General features: G+C 38.2%; 1 protein-coding gene across 2 annotated transcripts in view; it reads right to left on the reverse strand.

Moving 5' to 3' along the window:
• Positions 1-15,954, reverse strand: part of LOC131425921 (octopamine receptor Oamb) — a 348,159-nt gene that overhangs the window by 96,920 nt on the left and 235,285 nt on the right. For both annotated transcript variants that reach the window (XR_009229046.1, XM_058588225.1), the window contains exons 5-6: positions 8,090-8,326; positions 7,093-7,528 (exon numbers count right to left, since the gene is read on the reverse strand). Coding sequence is in view for 1 of the 2 variants with exons in the window: in XM_058588225.1 (XP_058444208.1) it covers positions 7,093-7,528; positions 8,090-8,326 (673 nt within the window). In the remaining variant the exon portion in view is untranslated. The remainder of the gene's footprint in view (positions 1-7,092; positions 7,529-8,089; positions 8,327-15,954) is intronic.

Here is a 15,954-nt window from a genome sequence, read left to right on the forward strand (position 1 = left end):
ATTAATATATAACAAAGAAATGCATTCACCAAAACATGTTTTATGTTTATTTCAAATCAAAAACCTCTAAAAATTTATATGTAATAATTTTTCCTAGCATAGTTAAAAAAAAAAATCTGTAAATATGGCTACACTGTGGCCGATACGTTGGAATTTATTCCACAGGGCGAAAATGACGAGAAGGATGATTCGGAATGAAGAGTAAGAAGCCAGTTGTCAGGTCTTTACTCTTGTCTTAGGATTCTTTCGGAAATTTTCATATCGGCAGTAGTGATTTGCAACATTTTTATCGTTTATTCAAAAGTACAAATAGATATCAGCAATAAAAGTACAATCGGAGTAGAAGAAAATCGATTTCAAAGTGATTACTACTCTTTTTGTTAGTGGAAACTACGATTAAACATGGAAAATCTTCAGAAATGTGTGAAATTGGGTAAGGTTTGTTTTTTTCGGATCAACATTTTTTGTCGTGAATACGACTTACTTTACTATGGGGTGCCTTTTCAAAATTAGCCATATGGAAGAATGGGCAGAACTTAATCGTGAATATCTCGACTTGTATTAACGGTAGAAACATAATTCTTTCACCATTTCATCAAAAATATGATCAGGAATTGAGGATAATATTTTGAACAGTGTGAGATAACCACAAACAACTCAAAAATTAAGTTTTCTCAAACTTTGAAAACAACGCGGAAAACTCTTTACTTTTGCTTGGCTTGGCAAGGACGACGATTTTAAGGTAGTCAGGCAGATATCTTCAACTGACTGCGTATAAAAGGGGAACCGTTATCAAAAATTCACCTTCTACGTGGTTAAAAACCTCAAACCTAAGGTCGCAACTCTCATTTGGACTTCAGCCGTCAGGTGGAGCAGTCGTCAATGAAAGCAGACCTTTTGCGTGGTACCAAACCTCAAACGCTCAGCTCGCAGAGCCAGTTTCCCTTCGAAGAAGATCGATTACATCATCCTGTTGGTGGTCGTTTGCATAAAACGGGAAATGGACAACAATGTAGAACCTTACGCAAAATCAGCCTTTCTAATGGCTTTGAATGTTACCTAAAGAACTATAAAGATTGCTTCTTTGTAAATCAAAAATTTAAATTGGCAGTGCAGTGCAAATCTAAGATATTATAATTAGTTTTTTTGCACAGTTGCACAATTAACACAATCGATCAACTAATTCATATTCGGAAGTATAAAGAAAGAGTGCCAGTTTTATTCGTATTCACGATATCCAGTTATGTCTCTGACATTACACACCTGTACTTTTTTTAAAACACAAACCAGTGTAATGTGGATTTATCGAGTACTGGAATGTATAGTGATCGCGTACTATTTATTTTGGATACTTTATTTGCTATTTCTGGGCATTTGAAAAATGATATCAAACCAAGTATAATGCTCTATTCTGAATAAACGGTAGATTTCGCACAATGAACTAAGATCAACATTACCACCTCAGAGTAAAAACTTTTTCTTCAACTTTTACTATGATTTTTCAAATGAATTTGCCTGTTTTCAACAGAAATCGTTGAAAAGGTGGAGTAATTAGATATTTTCCTACCGATTTGACAGCTCTTGCTGAAAGTATCATCTCTAAACAAGCAGCGCCTCTACATTTCAATTTTGCGACAATATACCAATTGTCTTATCAAAAACTTATTGTTATATTTTTCGTATATAAAGGGTTTCATAATAAAATATTATTTTAATATTTCAAATACATTTACTTCTTTGGGACTTAATTTCATTTATCAGTTTCAGAATTTACGCCTAGAAGGCAGTTTCTGAATTGAATTCCAGAATAAAGGTCTAGAATCCAGGTGTCATAATCCAAGTCCGGAATTCAGTTCCATAACTCATTTGAAAAATCCAGATCCAGAATCTACGTCCAAAATTTTGATTCCAGTTCAAAATTCAGTTCCAAAATCTGAGTTCAGAATTCAGTACCAAATTCATATCCATAAATTAGTTTCAGAAAAATTGTCCAGAATTCAGTCTTTGAATCTACGTCCAGAATTTAGGTTCAGGGATTCGTAGTACAAAATCTGGATCTAGAATCCAGGTCTTAGATGATGGCTCAAAATCTACGGTTTTCAAAATCCCGGTCCAGTTTCGGAATCTAGATCTATTGTTAAATGCCAGAATTTCAGAATGCTGGTCCAGAATTGAATTCAACAAATCAGGCTCAGCATTCAGTTCCAGAATTTATTTCCGGAATCAAGATTCAAAATTCACTAGCAAAACACATGTCCAGAACTCAGTTCCAGAATCCGGATCAAGAATTCTGAAGCTGGGTTCCAGAATTCAGATCTAGAACGCAGATCCAACCTACTGGTCTTAAATATAGGTTCGGAATTTTGATTCTTGTGCTTGAACGGTTATTTTTTATTCGTATTAACGTCAATCGGTTATGTCTCTCGGAATTTTAGTTAAAACTCTATAGTTGAGTAGTCATTTTTCTCGGGAATTTGAATTCTACTAAAACTGCAACCCATTTCATAGATTGATGGATGGAAATTTGTTTGATTTTTTTTGCAAGATTTCATCTGTTTCTTGGAAAATAACTATCGAGCTGTCAAAAATAATCATGCTTTCGAGTAGGGTTATTTTTGACCATGACAAAATAACTGCTCGACTGTCAAATTTTAACTGAGAATTTAAATAATTCGTGAGATGGTGTACAGCGTAAATATTTTCTAAATTGGGAACATAGGGCGATTTATTATCTCTCTCTCTCTTTTGGCTCAGACCTATCGGTCCATAAAGCATGCGATTTATTATCATTATTTATTATCGTTTTGTTTTTAACTCACTAAGCTTCAATTTAACAATTACATAAACAAACAAATAAATCATTTTGAAATATGACACCAAAACCATAATATGTTTTGATTCTCACCCATTCTTCAAAGTCGTAGAATCACGCTACGGGGTAATCTAACAACATCAAAGAAATCACAGCCAAGAGGTTAAAGCGCTATCCACACTAGGCCGTGGCGTATCCGGAACGGGAGTGGACCGGATCCCGTCCGGGTTACGCTTCCAATTTGTTTAATGCAGCTCTATGTGAATATTCTCACTAGACCGTGCAGTACCCGTGTCTGAATCGACACACGTCCGAAGCACGGTTGAACCACGATCAAAGCATGCGTTGATTAAAAGATATTAGTGCGTTGACAGCTAGTCTGTAAACAAATGCAAGTGCCTTTGAATATTAGCGAAATGAATGAGGAATATTTAATTGAATTGGTGCGGAAATATCCTGTTTTGTACGATCTATCGCACCCGAAATATATGGATTGTCGATACAAAGCAGATATATGGAAAAAATTGGTCAAGAACTCCAACAAGAAGGTAAGTTTATAATTGATAAAACTAATCGTTAATTTATTTAAATCTATTGGATTTGAGTTGAATCAAATGGTATTTATCAGTGAATATATCACAATATAAATATCTGTTTGATTATGAGTTAGTTGAGAATTTAATCTCAAACAGTTTTCAGATCAAAACTTTATGAATCGAGATAGAATTTTGATTAATTTATTACATCAATTTTAGCATCTGCATGTAAATCTCGATGGAGCAACATTAGGGATCAATATAGGAAGATTCTTAAAAAGAATGTCACTACTAGTGGCCAAAGCGCTTTGAAAAATCGTCCGTATAAGTACGCAGAGCAACTGAAGTTCCTTAGCATTTCGTTTCGAGAAAGAGAAACTATAAGCAACATCGAGAACCAAGCCATCAGTGACGATGAAAGAGAACCAAATTTCAATGAAGAATCCATCCAAGTGGTAATTTCTCCGAAAGGCTCAAATCAACAGCCTAATTTCACAACCTCAAAAGCTTCAACATCTAAGATATCGGAACAAACATCTAAACCTAAAGGAACACAAAAAACATTTAATTCAAATAACAACGACGAAAAGGGTTCTGCATCGGCTCAACTTATGGGTTACCTATTAAGCAAAAAACAGTCCGAAGTAGAGGAACAACATCCTATGGATGTATTTCTTGCAGGTATTGCGCCAGTGTTAAAATCGTTGGACAAATTAAGTTCAAACAGGGCTAGATCCGAAATATTTGCAGTGGTACAAAAATATGAACTTGCTGCACTATTGCATAGCTCTGCAAATTCTATTTCACCATCGCTACTAGTGGAACATGATACTAGCTCGGTACATTCTCCGTCGCCATCATCTAGCAATGAATGTATGAACGATCCTCCTACAAAATATCGAGATTCACAAGAATGACAAGTTGATAAATAAATGAAAAATCACAATAGTTCAGACAAGTACTGTGTTTTATTTCATTGTTATATAGATATTTAATGGTTCTAATCGCAAAGTTGTCTGCTAAAAAATGGAGAAAAAAAAAACAAAATATGATTTTGTAACTAAAGATCGTATGTTGGAAAACGATATTTAACGATAATGATTTTATTATTATTGCCATGGAACAGCTCCAATGGTGGAATTAAAGTAATTTTTGAATGTTTCCCGTGTACTGAATGCATTTTTGCAAGCGTTTCCTCCTTGGGCAGGAAGATTGTTCAAAACACTAGGTTCATCCATCGACGTAGCTCGATAGTTTGGAGTAATACCATGAAATCTTCTTTTGTAATTGTGAAGAATGCAGCTGGCAAGAATCATGCGGTCCACATTTTTTGGATTCGCATGAATAGTACGATGGTACATTCGACACCACGAAGTAAGCATTCCGAAACAGTTTTCCGATGTTCTTCTTGCTCGGCTCAAACGGTAGTTATATACACGCTTCGATTCATCCAGATCTTGACCTGGGTAAGGTCGCAATAGATATGTTTTTAAAGGAAAGGCTTCATCCCCAACAATTACATATGGGGCTAATTGATTCGTTCCTGGTAGGTATGTGTCCGCTGGTACGGAGAGTTTGTTATGCTCGAGAAATACTCCAAGACGAGATTTTGCGAAAATACCTCCATCGCTATTTTTTCCGAAGTTTCCTACGTCAACCGCAGTGAAATTCCCATGCGAATCGACGAGAGCAAGTAGCACTATCGAAAAGGTTTTTTTTGTAATTGTAATAAAGTGAACCACTATTGGCAGGTGCTTGAATTGTCACATGCTTTCCATCCAAGGCTCCAAGACACAGCGGGAAGTTCCACTTAGTGTAAAAATCGTTAGCAATCTTCTTCCACATATCTTATGTTGGTTTTGGCATTGCATCATCGATTAATTTTTCGGTAATCACACGACATGTCTCGTGAACAATCTGGTGGACAGTACTTACCCCAAGTCTGTAACTAAAAGCTATGGTTTTTTGCGTGTCTCCTGTTGCTAAATATCTGAAATCAGGAGACGAACACAAACTATGAGCCATCTCAATGATCGCAATACAATTTTCGTTTGGAGTTTTCTTGACATTTACAAGGAAATCTTGTCAACAGATAAATGAAAATACCTTAAGCAAACTGCCAGCCTCTATCGGGGAGTCACTGCTAATCGAAATGTAGTGTCCTGTTTTTTAAGATACGGATGAATTTTACTCAACAGCGAGTTGAAACAGGCTTCTGACATTCGGAAATATTCCCAGAACTTGATCTCATCATTCACAAGCTGCTTATATAAGGTAGCGAATTCACCCTCAACTGCTCCCTTTCGCCAAAGTTCGTGCACCCAAATCTTCCTACTTTTTTAGTTTTGAAACTGCTTATTATCTTCGTCATCTAGAGCAATTGCAATCACGGCCAATTCTTCGTTGGAAAACTGTGCCATCTTCGTGACTAACAGAAAAAACGTCAAACGCAACGATTGTGTATGTTACTAATAGTAACGGCAGCGACACGGAAAGTGCACGGTATGATGAGAATATTTTCCAAATAATTCCCAGCACGTTGCGGACACGATCCGGTCTCGTTCCGGATACGTCACGGCCTAGTGTGAATAGCGCTTAACTCTGTTTTTCTTTCGCTTTTTTTCCCCCCATCTTTCGGTCGTTTTCATCCCAGCCTACTACGCCTTTCCGGTTGCTTTCCGGACGATTAGTCAACCCTCTGGACGGCACAATCAGCCGTCGTTCAAGATTCACTTCTACTGTTGACCCAACCAGGAGCCTCCTGCGGCTCTCTGGGGAATCACCTTTGGTTTTTCGATACTGCAAATGGAATCGTTGGGGATTCGAAGGGGAAGGGGAGATGTTTATAATCCGTTTTTGTTCTGTATGTATTTTTGGTATGGGTGTGGATTTGTGAATACCTTTTTCTATGGTGACAGTAACAAACGATAACAGGGTTGAATAACAGCAGCAAATTGTGTTGTTTGTGTTGTGTACTATTCATTTTTGAAAATGGTATTGTGATGAACGATTTTTCTTTCTTTTTTTGCTTCTCTTTGACAAGCAAATTCGAGCCGCTGCTCGAATCATGATAAACGGATCGGTAGTTGTGATATAATGTTTCGATTCGGTTAGATCAAGTTGCGACATAAAACAATGAAAAAACTGGGGACTCGATATGTTTCACACGACGCGTGATTTGTTTTACTGGCGGGAGGCAGAATCGGGACATTCGCCGGGATCACCGGCGACTGTGACAAAAACGTTAGCAAAAGTTATCCATGGGAATGAATCAGTCAGTGGGTTACGGTTTACAAACTCGAGCCGCAATCGATCTCTTGAACGCTCGCGTCGTTTCGTTTGGCTTTGATTAATAAATTGTAAACAATTTCGTTGACAGTTACCCTGATCAAAGCAAGTGGGAAACAGGAACAGGGCTGCCAGTGAGCCGGTGGCACTAGTTGAAACAGAATTTTCTATTTTCTTATTTTAAATTTGACAAAACCTTTTCCATAATCACAAACTACAGAAGCTTCCTATAACTAACTCGAGACGTGTCAACCTTTTAACTAGGAACACAGACACCACCGGTCAATAATCGCACTTTGCATAATTTTACCGACGCTGCCGTCTACTCAAGAGACCGATTCCGGGTTTCAGATGTCACACCGACAGCCGTGTCGAGGCTATTCGACGCCACGAACTGCAATCTTCGAATCAACCCGGCGGAAAAAAACGCAAAATTGACTCAATTCCGACACTTACCTTTGGTAGTTCGAAATCCTTGATTGATGGCCCGGGTTGTCCGTTCGGCGGCCCGATAAATGCGCCAGTAGAAGAACAACATCACGAACATCGGGATGTAGAAGGACCCGAGGGCCGAGTAGACGACATATCCGGCGTCGTTTGTCAGCTCGCAGGTCCACGGGCAGGGCGGATTCGTCGGGACGTCCTTGGCGGTCCCTCGGCTGCCCTCGATTGCCGCCGCTCCCATCGATGCGAGCAGAACTTCCGTCGCAGCGGACGATGCTATGGATGATGACGGTGGCGACAGTGCTGATTGTGATTGTAATGATAACAGTGACGGCGGAAATGGAGATGATGGAGATGACGGTGATGATGATGGTGAGTAGGACTCAGATGACGGTGTCGCTGACACCAGCGTGTAATTTCCATACTGATAATATAGGTTCTCTTTCACCTGACAGGTGGAATGAATGGAAGGACAAAAAGAAGCAAAATAATTGAGTTAGATTGAAGAAAAATTATTCGCTTTGTATCGATGGGCGTTGGGTTGGGCCAGTCCCCGCACTCTGCACTCTACAAGTGCTTGTTCAACTCAACTGGCAACACTACTTTCGGGTAACATCGGCTGCAGAGAAAGTATCTAACATACCGAGTTCGCCAATGTGGTGATGCTTTGGAAAAGCAGATGATGTGTAGTCAAAAGCGGGAACAGAAAACATCCCTTGCGGGTTTTTAGTGGAATTGAGTTGTGTCTGTATGTGTGGGACAGAGACACAAAGGCACAAGCACTCAGTGAGTGGTTGGTGCGGCAAAAAGTCAAAACCATTGCCGCACGCCAATCACGGGAAAATGGAGAGTGGGAGTGAAGACTCCTTCGGGCAAATTGAAATAATTAGGTTGCTACTGCCATTGGAATAGAGTGCCATCATTTGTGAAGGGTCCTTCCCTCATTCCCACGCTCCTCTGCCACATCGAACCAATTCACGGCCGTCAGTCCCTTCAGTGCGCTACTTACTTTCTGCTCCTTCCACCCGACCAGCGGTGGAAAGCAGATCACAAAGGACAACACCCACAGCCCGGCGATGAGCGACTTGGCTCGCCTGGTGGACATGATGCTCGGGTAGGTCACGGGACGCGTTACGGCCACGTAGCGATCGAGACTGATCGCGCACAGGTTCAGTATGGACGCCGTGCACATCCAGACGTCGACGGCCAACCACACGCGGCACCACACGTCACCGAATATCCACACCTGGAAGGAAAAGGAAAGGAAGAAAAACCGGTTTTAATGAAACGGCTTACTATCGTTGTTTATAAGCATTTGTTTTTTCTCTGCAGGGTTCCACAAGGAAGCCACCTTGTTCTTTAGATATTCGTTCTATTCGTAGAGGATATTTAATACACGATTTTTCTCCACCTAGAATTTTTAGTAGTAGAAGATAGCCACAAATAATTCAAAATAAAATTTCCCCAAAATATTTCATAAGTCAAAAAGCTAAAAAAATGATGCTTCATTCATTCCAGCCTGAGTAGTTGACTAGTTCAGTTCAAACCAGAATCCAAGTCTAGAAATTCAGATTAACAATCCTATACCAGATTTTCAATTTTGTTTTCAGCTTTTCCAGTTTCTCATCCAGAATCCAAGCCAGAATCGAGTTCAAGAATTCTGAATCCGAAACTTAATTCGTATTTTAGGACTTGATTCTGAGCCTGGAGTTTAAAACCGAAATCTGGAACTGAGATCATGGCCTCGATTCTAGGCCTGGACACCCGAACTAAATTTCAGGAATAAATCATGAACTTGAATCTGAATTTTGAAACTGAATTACGGAAACTGAAGATGCGTTTCAGACCACAATTCAGTTTCAAAATTTTTGTCCGGAGCTCAGAATTCTCAAACGAATCTGAAGTTCCGGAACCTCAGACTGAAATCCAGGACAATATCTAAAATTCAACTGTATTTCTAGAATTCAGTTCAAAAATACATTCCAGAATCCATGTTCAGAATTCAGTTCAACAATTTAACACATAGATTGACAAATTCCAGGCCTAACACATAGATGGCGCTAGTTTTATTGCAGCAACATTTTTTACAGTGAATACTGACCTTTAAAAGATAGCTGTTAAAATTTCATGATATTCTTTTCTTTAGTTTGTGAGTCATTGTGCTAAGAGTGACGCTATTTTTGTTATTTTCAAAACAATGGATCAAAAACAATTTCGTGTTTTAATTTTACACTGCTTCTTGATGGTGGAAAGAAAGGCGGGTGGGTAATGTCAGACACATAACTGGATGTCGTGAATACGAAAACACCTGACATGTTCCTTAACACTTCCGAATATCAATTAGTTGATCAACTGTATGAATTATGCAAGCGTTCCCCTTTTCCACATTTTTCGCAAAAACAAAGAAGGCTTCACTTGATCTCGATTACTGTGAATTTCACACAACGAAAAGTGCACAAATCAAATCAAACTGTTCTAGATTTGCACTTAATTGAGGATATTTATCTTCGATTTGCGAGCAAGAAATCCCAATAGTTCTTTAGAAAACTTTTAGAGCCATTAGAACGGCTGATTTTGTGTAATGCTCTTCACCGTTGTTTTTTCACCAATGCAAACGACTGGCAGCTGTGCCGTAATCGCTCTTGTCGGAAGCGAAACTAGCTTTGCAAACGACACAAAATACATCTGCTCGCAGTTGCGATAGAATCCAAACTGATTCAATTTTTGTTAAGCGGTTTCTTTTTACGTGATTTCGTCTGTAGTTTTTCACTAATATAAAAATAGCCGAATACAGAATTTTAATGTCGATTATTTCATTTCGGATTTGCATTTCATTGAAAGAAACTATCAGGATGCTGTACGGGATTCATTCCTGCCTTTCAGAAGGACCAAATTGTGGAACTCACTACGATATGAAACACTGTTCGGAACACATTTTCTCGAACGATTTGTTGTACAGTAGCAGATATGTTGTTCTCTTCCTCAGAACGCGTTCGGATTGGCTGGTGTTGACATGGGTCAAATGAGATAGGTTTTTCAATAGTGTACTATTGAAATACTTCAATGCTTTTGCTATACACGTTTAAGTTGAAAAATTTCGATTCTCTTGATAGTTAGATTATATAAATCCTTTCACAGATCCCTGAGCTAAGAGCTTTAAAAATACGAGAAAGGCAAACGCGCCTTATAAATTATCCTCTTTGATACTCGTTTGTACCAAACATTTCGGAAAACTTTAATTTTGAATTATTTGAGATTATGTCACACAACTGAATATTTTATCATAAAATTGTGATCATATTTCCGATGGCATGTAGCAAAAATTATGTTGGTTCGTTAGATACAACAAGAGATATTCACGATCAAAAACTTATTACTCTCTCAGAGGGTAAATTTTGAAATGGCACCCCATAGTAAAGTAAGTCGTATTCACGACAAAATACCGTACAAGCGAAACAATGGCTTGAAAAGTGTTACGGAGCCTTCACTCCATTAGAAAACAACAATAAAACATTGGTTTACTGACTTCAAACGTGGTCGTAGAAACACCGATGGTGCAAAACGCAGTGGACGCCCAAAAGAGGCGGTAACACCAGAAAACATTTAAAAAAATCCACAAAATCGTTTTGAAATATCGAAAAGTGAAGTTGCGTGAGTCAACCGACATCGTAAAGATATCAAAAGAACTTTATGTTGCATTAGCATTTGACCACGAGAAAAGTGGGTGCCGCGTTTGCTCACTGTTGACTAAAAACGAGAACGCGTTGATGATTCTGAGCAGTGTTTGGCCAGGTTTAGACGTAACAACCCGGAATTTTTGCGTTGATATGTGACAATGGATGAAACATGGATTCATCATTTCACTCGTCATCTGAGTGCCCGAAAGTACAACAATCGGCTGGATAGGTTATGGCCTCGGAATTTTAGGTTTGTGCGTGATGTAATATTTATCGCCTATCTTGAGAAAGGAGATACCATTGGCAGTGAATATTATATTACGTTATTGGGGCGTTTGAAAAGCTTTGCAAAGAAACGAAAAAGTTTTTTTTTATCAAGACAACGCATCTTGTCACATCAAAACAATGACAAAATTACATGAATTGAACTTCGAACTGCTTCAACATCCACCGTATTCGCCAGATTTGGCTCCCATCGACTACTACTCTGCTCCGTAATCATTTTAATTAATTTTAATTCAGATCCAGAATTTAGTTTAAAAATCTTCAGTTTCCTGATTTCAGTTAATCTTTTAACACATGGGCAGACTGAAAAGCCCCGGGCCTAACATAGAGAACAAGATTTTTGTCGTGAATACGACTTATTTTACTATGGGGCGCCTTTTCAAAATTTACCCTCTGAGAGAGTGATAAGTTTTTGATCGTGAATATCTCTTGTTGTATTTAACGAATCAACATAATTCTTGCTACATGCCATCGGAAATACATATGATCACAATTTTATGATAAAATTTTCAGTTTTGTGACATAATCTTAAATAATTCAAAATTACACTTTCCTGAAATGTTTGGTATAAACGAGTATCAAAGAGGATAATTCATAAGGCGCGTTTGTCTTTCTCGTATGTTTAAAGTTCATAGCTCAGTGATCTGTGAAAGGATTTATATAATCTAACTACCAATAAAATCGAAATTTTTCAACTTAAACGCGTATAGCAACAGCATTGAAGTATTTCAATAGTACACTATTGAAAAACCTGTCTCATTTAACCCATGCTAACACCATCCAATCAGCCAAACGCGTTCTGAGGAAGAAAACAAAATATCTGCTGCTGTACAACAAATCGTTCGAGAAAATGTTCCGAACAGTGTTTAATATCGTAGTGAGTTCCACAATTTGGTTCTTTTGAAAGGCAGGAATGAATCCCGCACAGCATCCGGATAGTTTCTTTCAATAAAATGCAAATCCGAAATGAAATATCGAAATTAAAATTCTATATGCTGCTATTTTTATAGCCGCTAGGACCGCCCATTAGTGAAAAAGCTACAAACGAAATCACGTAAAAAGAAACCTCTCAACAAAAATTGGATCTGTTTGGATTCTATCGCCACTGCTAGCAAATGTATTGTGTGTCGTTTGCGAAGCTAGTTTCGCTTCCGACAAGAGCGATTACGTCACAGCTGCCAGTCGTTTGCATTGGTGAAAAAACAACAGTGGAGAGCATTACACAAAATCAGATGTTCTAATGGCTCTAAAAGTTTCCTAAAGAACTATTGGGATTTCTTGCTCGCAAATCGAAGAATCCTTAATTTAGTGCAAATCTAGAACTGTTTGATTTGATTTGTGCACTTTTCGCTGTGTGAAATTCACAGTAATCGAGATCAAGTGAAGCCATTCAATACCACTTTTACACTAAATTCCAGATCTGGATTCTAAAATTGAGTTTCGAAACTGAATTCTCAATCCGAATTTGAAAACTGCATCCTGAATCGGAATTCGGTAGCTAACATTCAGCTGTAGAATCTAGATCCAGAGTGCATCACCACAGAATTCAGTGCCTAGTCAGATACCTGTTCTCGAATTCAGTTCTAAAATTAAATTCCACAACACAGTTCAACAATCCAGAATTCAGTTCTAGAAATTTATTTTTCAGAATTCAGTTCCAGAATCTAGCATTCAAATTAAGAATTCAGATTTAGAATTCAGTTCTAGTATTCGGCTCTAAAATTTGGTTCCAGAAATCCAGGCACAAAAGTCAGATTCTTCAATAACTGAAACAAGTACAAGAACAAGACACTAAACCATTCATTTTATTCGTATTCTGACATTACCCACCCGCAAAATTTACCTCTACCATCTTAATTAAAAAAAAAACATTTGCTTTGTAAATAACACATTGTTTGTTGTCATTAAGTTATTTTTAGTATACAGGGTACGGCACTCGAAGTGTAACCAACTTCAGACCTTCGAGCCTGGCGTCAAGGTAAATGCGACATATTATCGGGAAAGTATTCTGGAGGTTGCTTTGAAGCCGTGGGCAGACAAACATTTCGGTGGCAGACCATGGACGTTTCAGCAGGACTCGGCACCGTCTCACAAAGCTCGAGTGAACCAAGAATGGCTGAAAAACAACGTTCCGAACTTCATCACGTCCACACAATGGCTCTCAAATTCACCAGATGCGAATCCAATGGATTATTCTCTTTGGGCCATTTTGGAGAGCAAAGTCCGAACTAAAAGATACACCAGTCTCAAGGCGCTGAAAAAAGTTATTGTCCGCGAGTGGGCCAAAATACACCTGCAAGTCACATTCGGGCAGCTTGCGATTCGTTTTTTGACCGTCTCAAGGCCATAGTCAAGGCAAAAGGTGGTCATATCGAGCAAAAGTGAATTGATTCTGAATTTTGTATTATATTTACACATTTTGTACTTTGAATTAAGTAAAAGTAATTTTCCAAACTGAATTTTTAATTGGTTACACTTCGAGTGCCGGACCCTGTATTTGCATTATTACAATTCTGCAAACGAAGCAATAAAAGTTTCCAAATTCACAAAATTTACTAATACGAATGGTTATATTTATTTGAAAGTGTAAAAGAAACATGTCAGTTTTGTTCGTATTCACGTTCTCCAGTTATGTCTGTGACATTACCCAACCGGGCTGTTTGTACAATCATTCCAATGCTTCTCGAACGACTCGATTCCGTGCTTGTAGTAGGATTTGACTTTTGCCATAGGTTTCACATTCGGCAATAGTTTCTTCATTTGAGTTGATTTGAGACATTTTTGTTTTGAGATCAGCGAATCGCCAGTAGTCGCTGGAGGCCAAATCGAAACTTTACGGAGGATGAGAGAGCAATTCGAAGTATAATTCTTTTAATTTAAGCATCGTTTCCATCGACTTAAGAATCGGTACATTGTCTTGGTGAAACTGTGCTTCTTCTTCGAAAAATGAGGTCATATTTTCTTTGATTTGATGCATTCAAATGATCTAATACATCTTTGTAAAATGCAACCCATAACTTCCCTGTTGGTTGTTATGCTTTCGAACGCTTTGGAAGTGGTTCACCGGCTGCAGTCCACTCAGACGATGATCGTTTTGATTCCGAAATGAAGTGATGGATCCATATTTCATCCGTTGTCACATATCAATCGCATTAAATATGTTCTATTACTTGGAAACACGGCCAAACACTGCTCTGAATCATAATTATATGTTGTTGTTCTTGTTTGGCAGTGAGTAAACGCGGCACCCACTTTGAAAAGAGCTTTCCCGTGACCAAATGTTCATGCATAATTGTAAGCACACTGTCTTATGATATTTTTACGACCTCAGCTATCTCATGCAAGTTCAATTTACGATTAGACAAAACCGATTTGGGTGGCTGTTTCGATGCTTTCGGGAGTAACCAGCACCACGTTTAAATTAAGCAAACCAACAACAAATGGTTCTATTCGATGGATCAGACACAGACTAACATACATGACACTATGAGTAAATTTTTATAAAAATAAATTTTCTTATAAAAATGAGTTGTCGCAATTAATTATGGGATTACGTTGTAAATATATTTAACTTTTTTAGCGATGTTTGAGGGCAAAAATTAATTTTTCCTAAAGTTGTTCAGTAAAATGGTTTTTTAGGTACGTGAAACCGATTATTGGTTTGTGCTTTTTACATAGGTGGAATATTTATTCTTTTTAGCTAGTTTTTCGTACGGACTGTTTAAAAAGTTCATTATCGGGCCCGACGTAAAATGAACTTGTAGCCTTCTAGACTATTGTTGATTGTATTAGTAATTTTCATCCGAAATTATGTGGCAGCAGGACGGAAGCCAGTAAATATCGTAACAAAACATGATTTCGATTTTGTATTGCGCTAGAGGATGAGAAGTAAGTACAATTCTCTATTTGGTTTTGACAATATTTATTAAATCTGTATCCTGCATGAAATCCGCATGGACGTTTACAAATCAGTACATTACAGACATCTGTATGAATGGCAACTCTGTTCGTAAATAAAAAAATAAACACAGTCTAGATGACAGACTGGATGTTTTTGATAGGGTAACGTGACGCCATCATGACACATGTGAGTACTATCCCGACTTCCGGTGAAACCCTCAACGAGTGAACACGTCGTATCGTGTTAGTGCGGTGAAAATTCGAGTATTTCGCGAGAAAGAAAGGATTTTCATCCGTACTTCGGTGACTCCACGTTGTCACATAGCGAGGGTTTCACTTGTAGTCCAGTGAAAAGAAAGCCCATTGGATTATAAACGAAAGCTAACTGGCAATATAGCTAAATCGCTGTGCCATCAATCGGCGTCATCTCAAGTGAGGTGACGCCACCAGAAGTGAAGAAGAAGAAGAGTACTATCCCAACTGAAGGAATATTATACCGTTAAATAGATTGAAGAATCCAGTTTGAGTATCTGTTAGTCTGTGGATCAGAGCCCTGACAGCACATTTGCAGTACTGGTACAGTATTTTTTTTTGTATTAAGAAGCAGCAATGACAAATTATCGCACGAAATTGTATTGAATCCTTTGTTTTGAAAATGACAAAAGTAGCTTCACTTAAATTGCTGTCACTTTTTTCTGACTAGTCGAAATCTCCTGAAATTTCCCGTATTGTCTAATAAAAATTGGAACTTCATAAACGTCATACGGATGATAGCTCCATCTGTGCGTCAGTCACACGACATATTGAGTGATGTGCTGTTTCATTATATGAGATTAAACGAAATGCTTTTCGCTCTTTGTTTTCGACAACAATGAAACAATTAAATCAAGAATGTAGTCAAATAATGAGTGCTTTCCTGGAGCTGACTGAGATCGCACATCCACGGACAATTTTGTATTCCATTCGAAAATTGAATTCATTGCTGTGTCGGAACTTGTTTCAAATACCCTAC

Source organism: Malaya genurostris, chromosome 1, assembly GCF_030247185.1.
Source record: "Malaya genurostris strain Urasoe2022 chromosome 1, Malgen_1.1, whole genome shotgun sequence".
Taxonomy (NCBI): domain Eukaryota; kingdom Metazoa; phylum Arthropoda; class Insecta; order Diptera; family Culicidae; genus Malaya; species Malaya genurostris.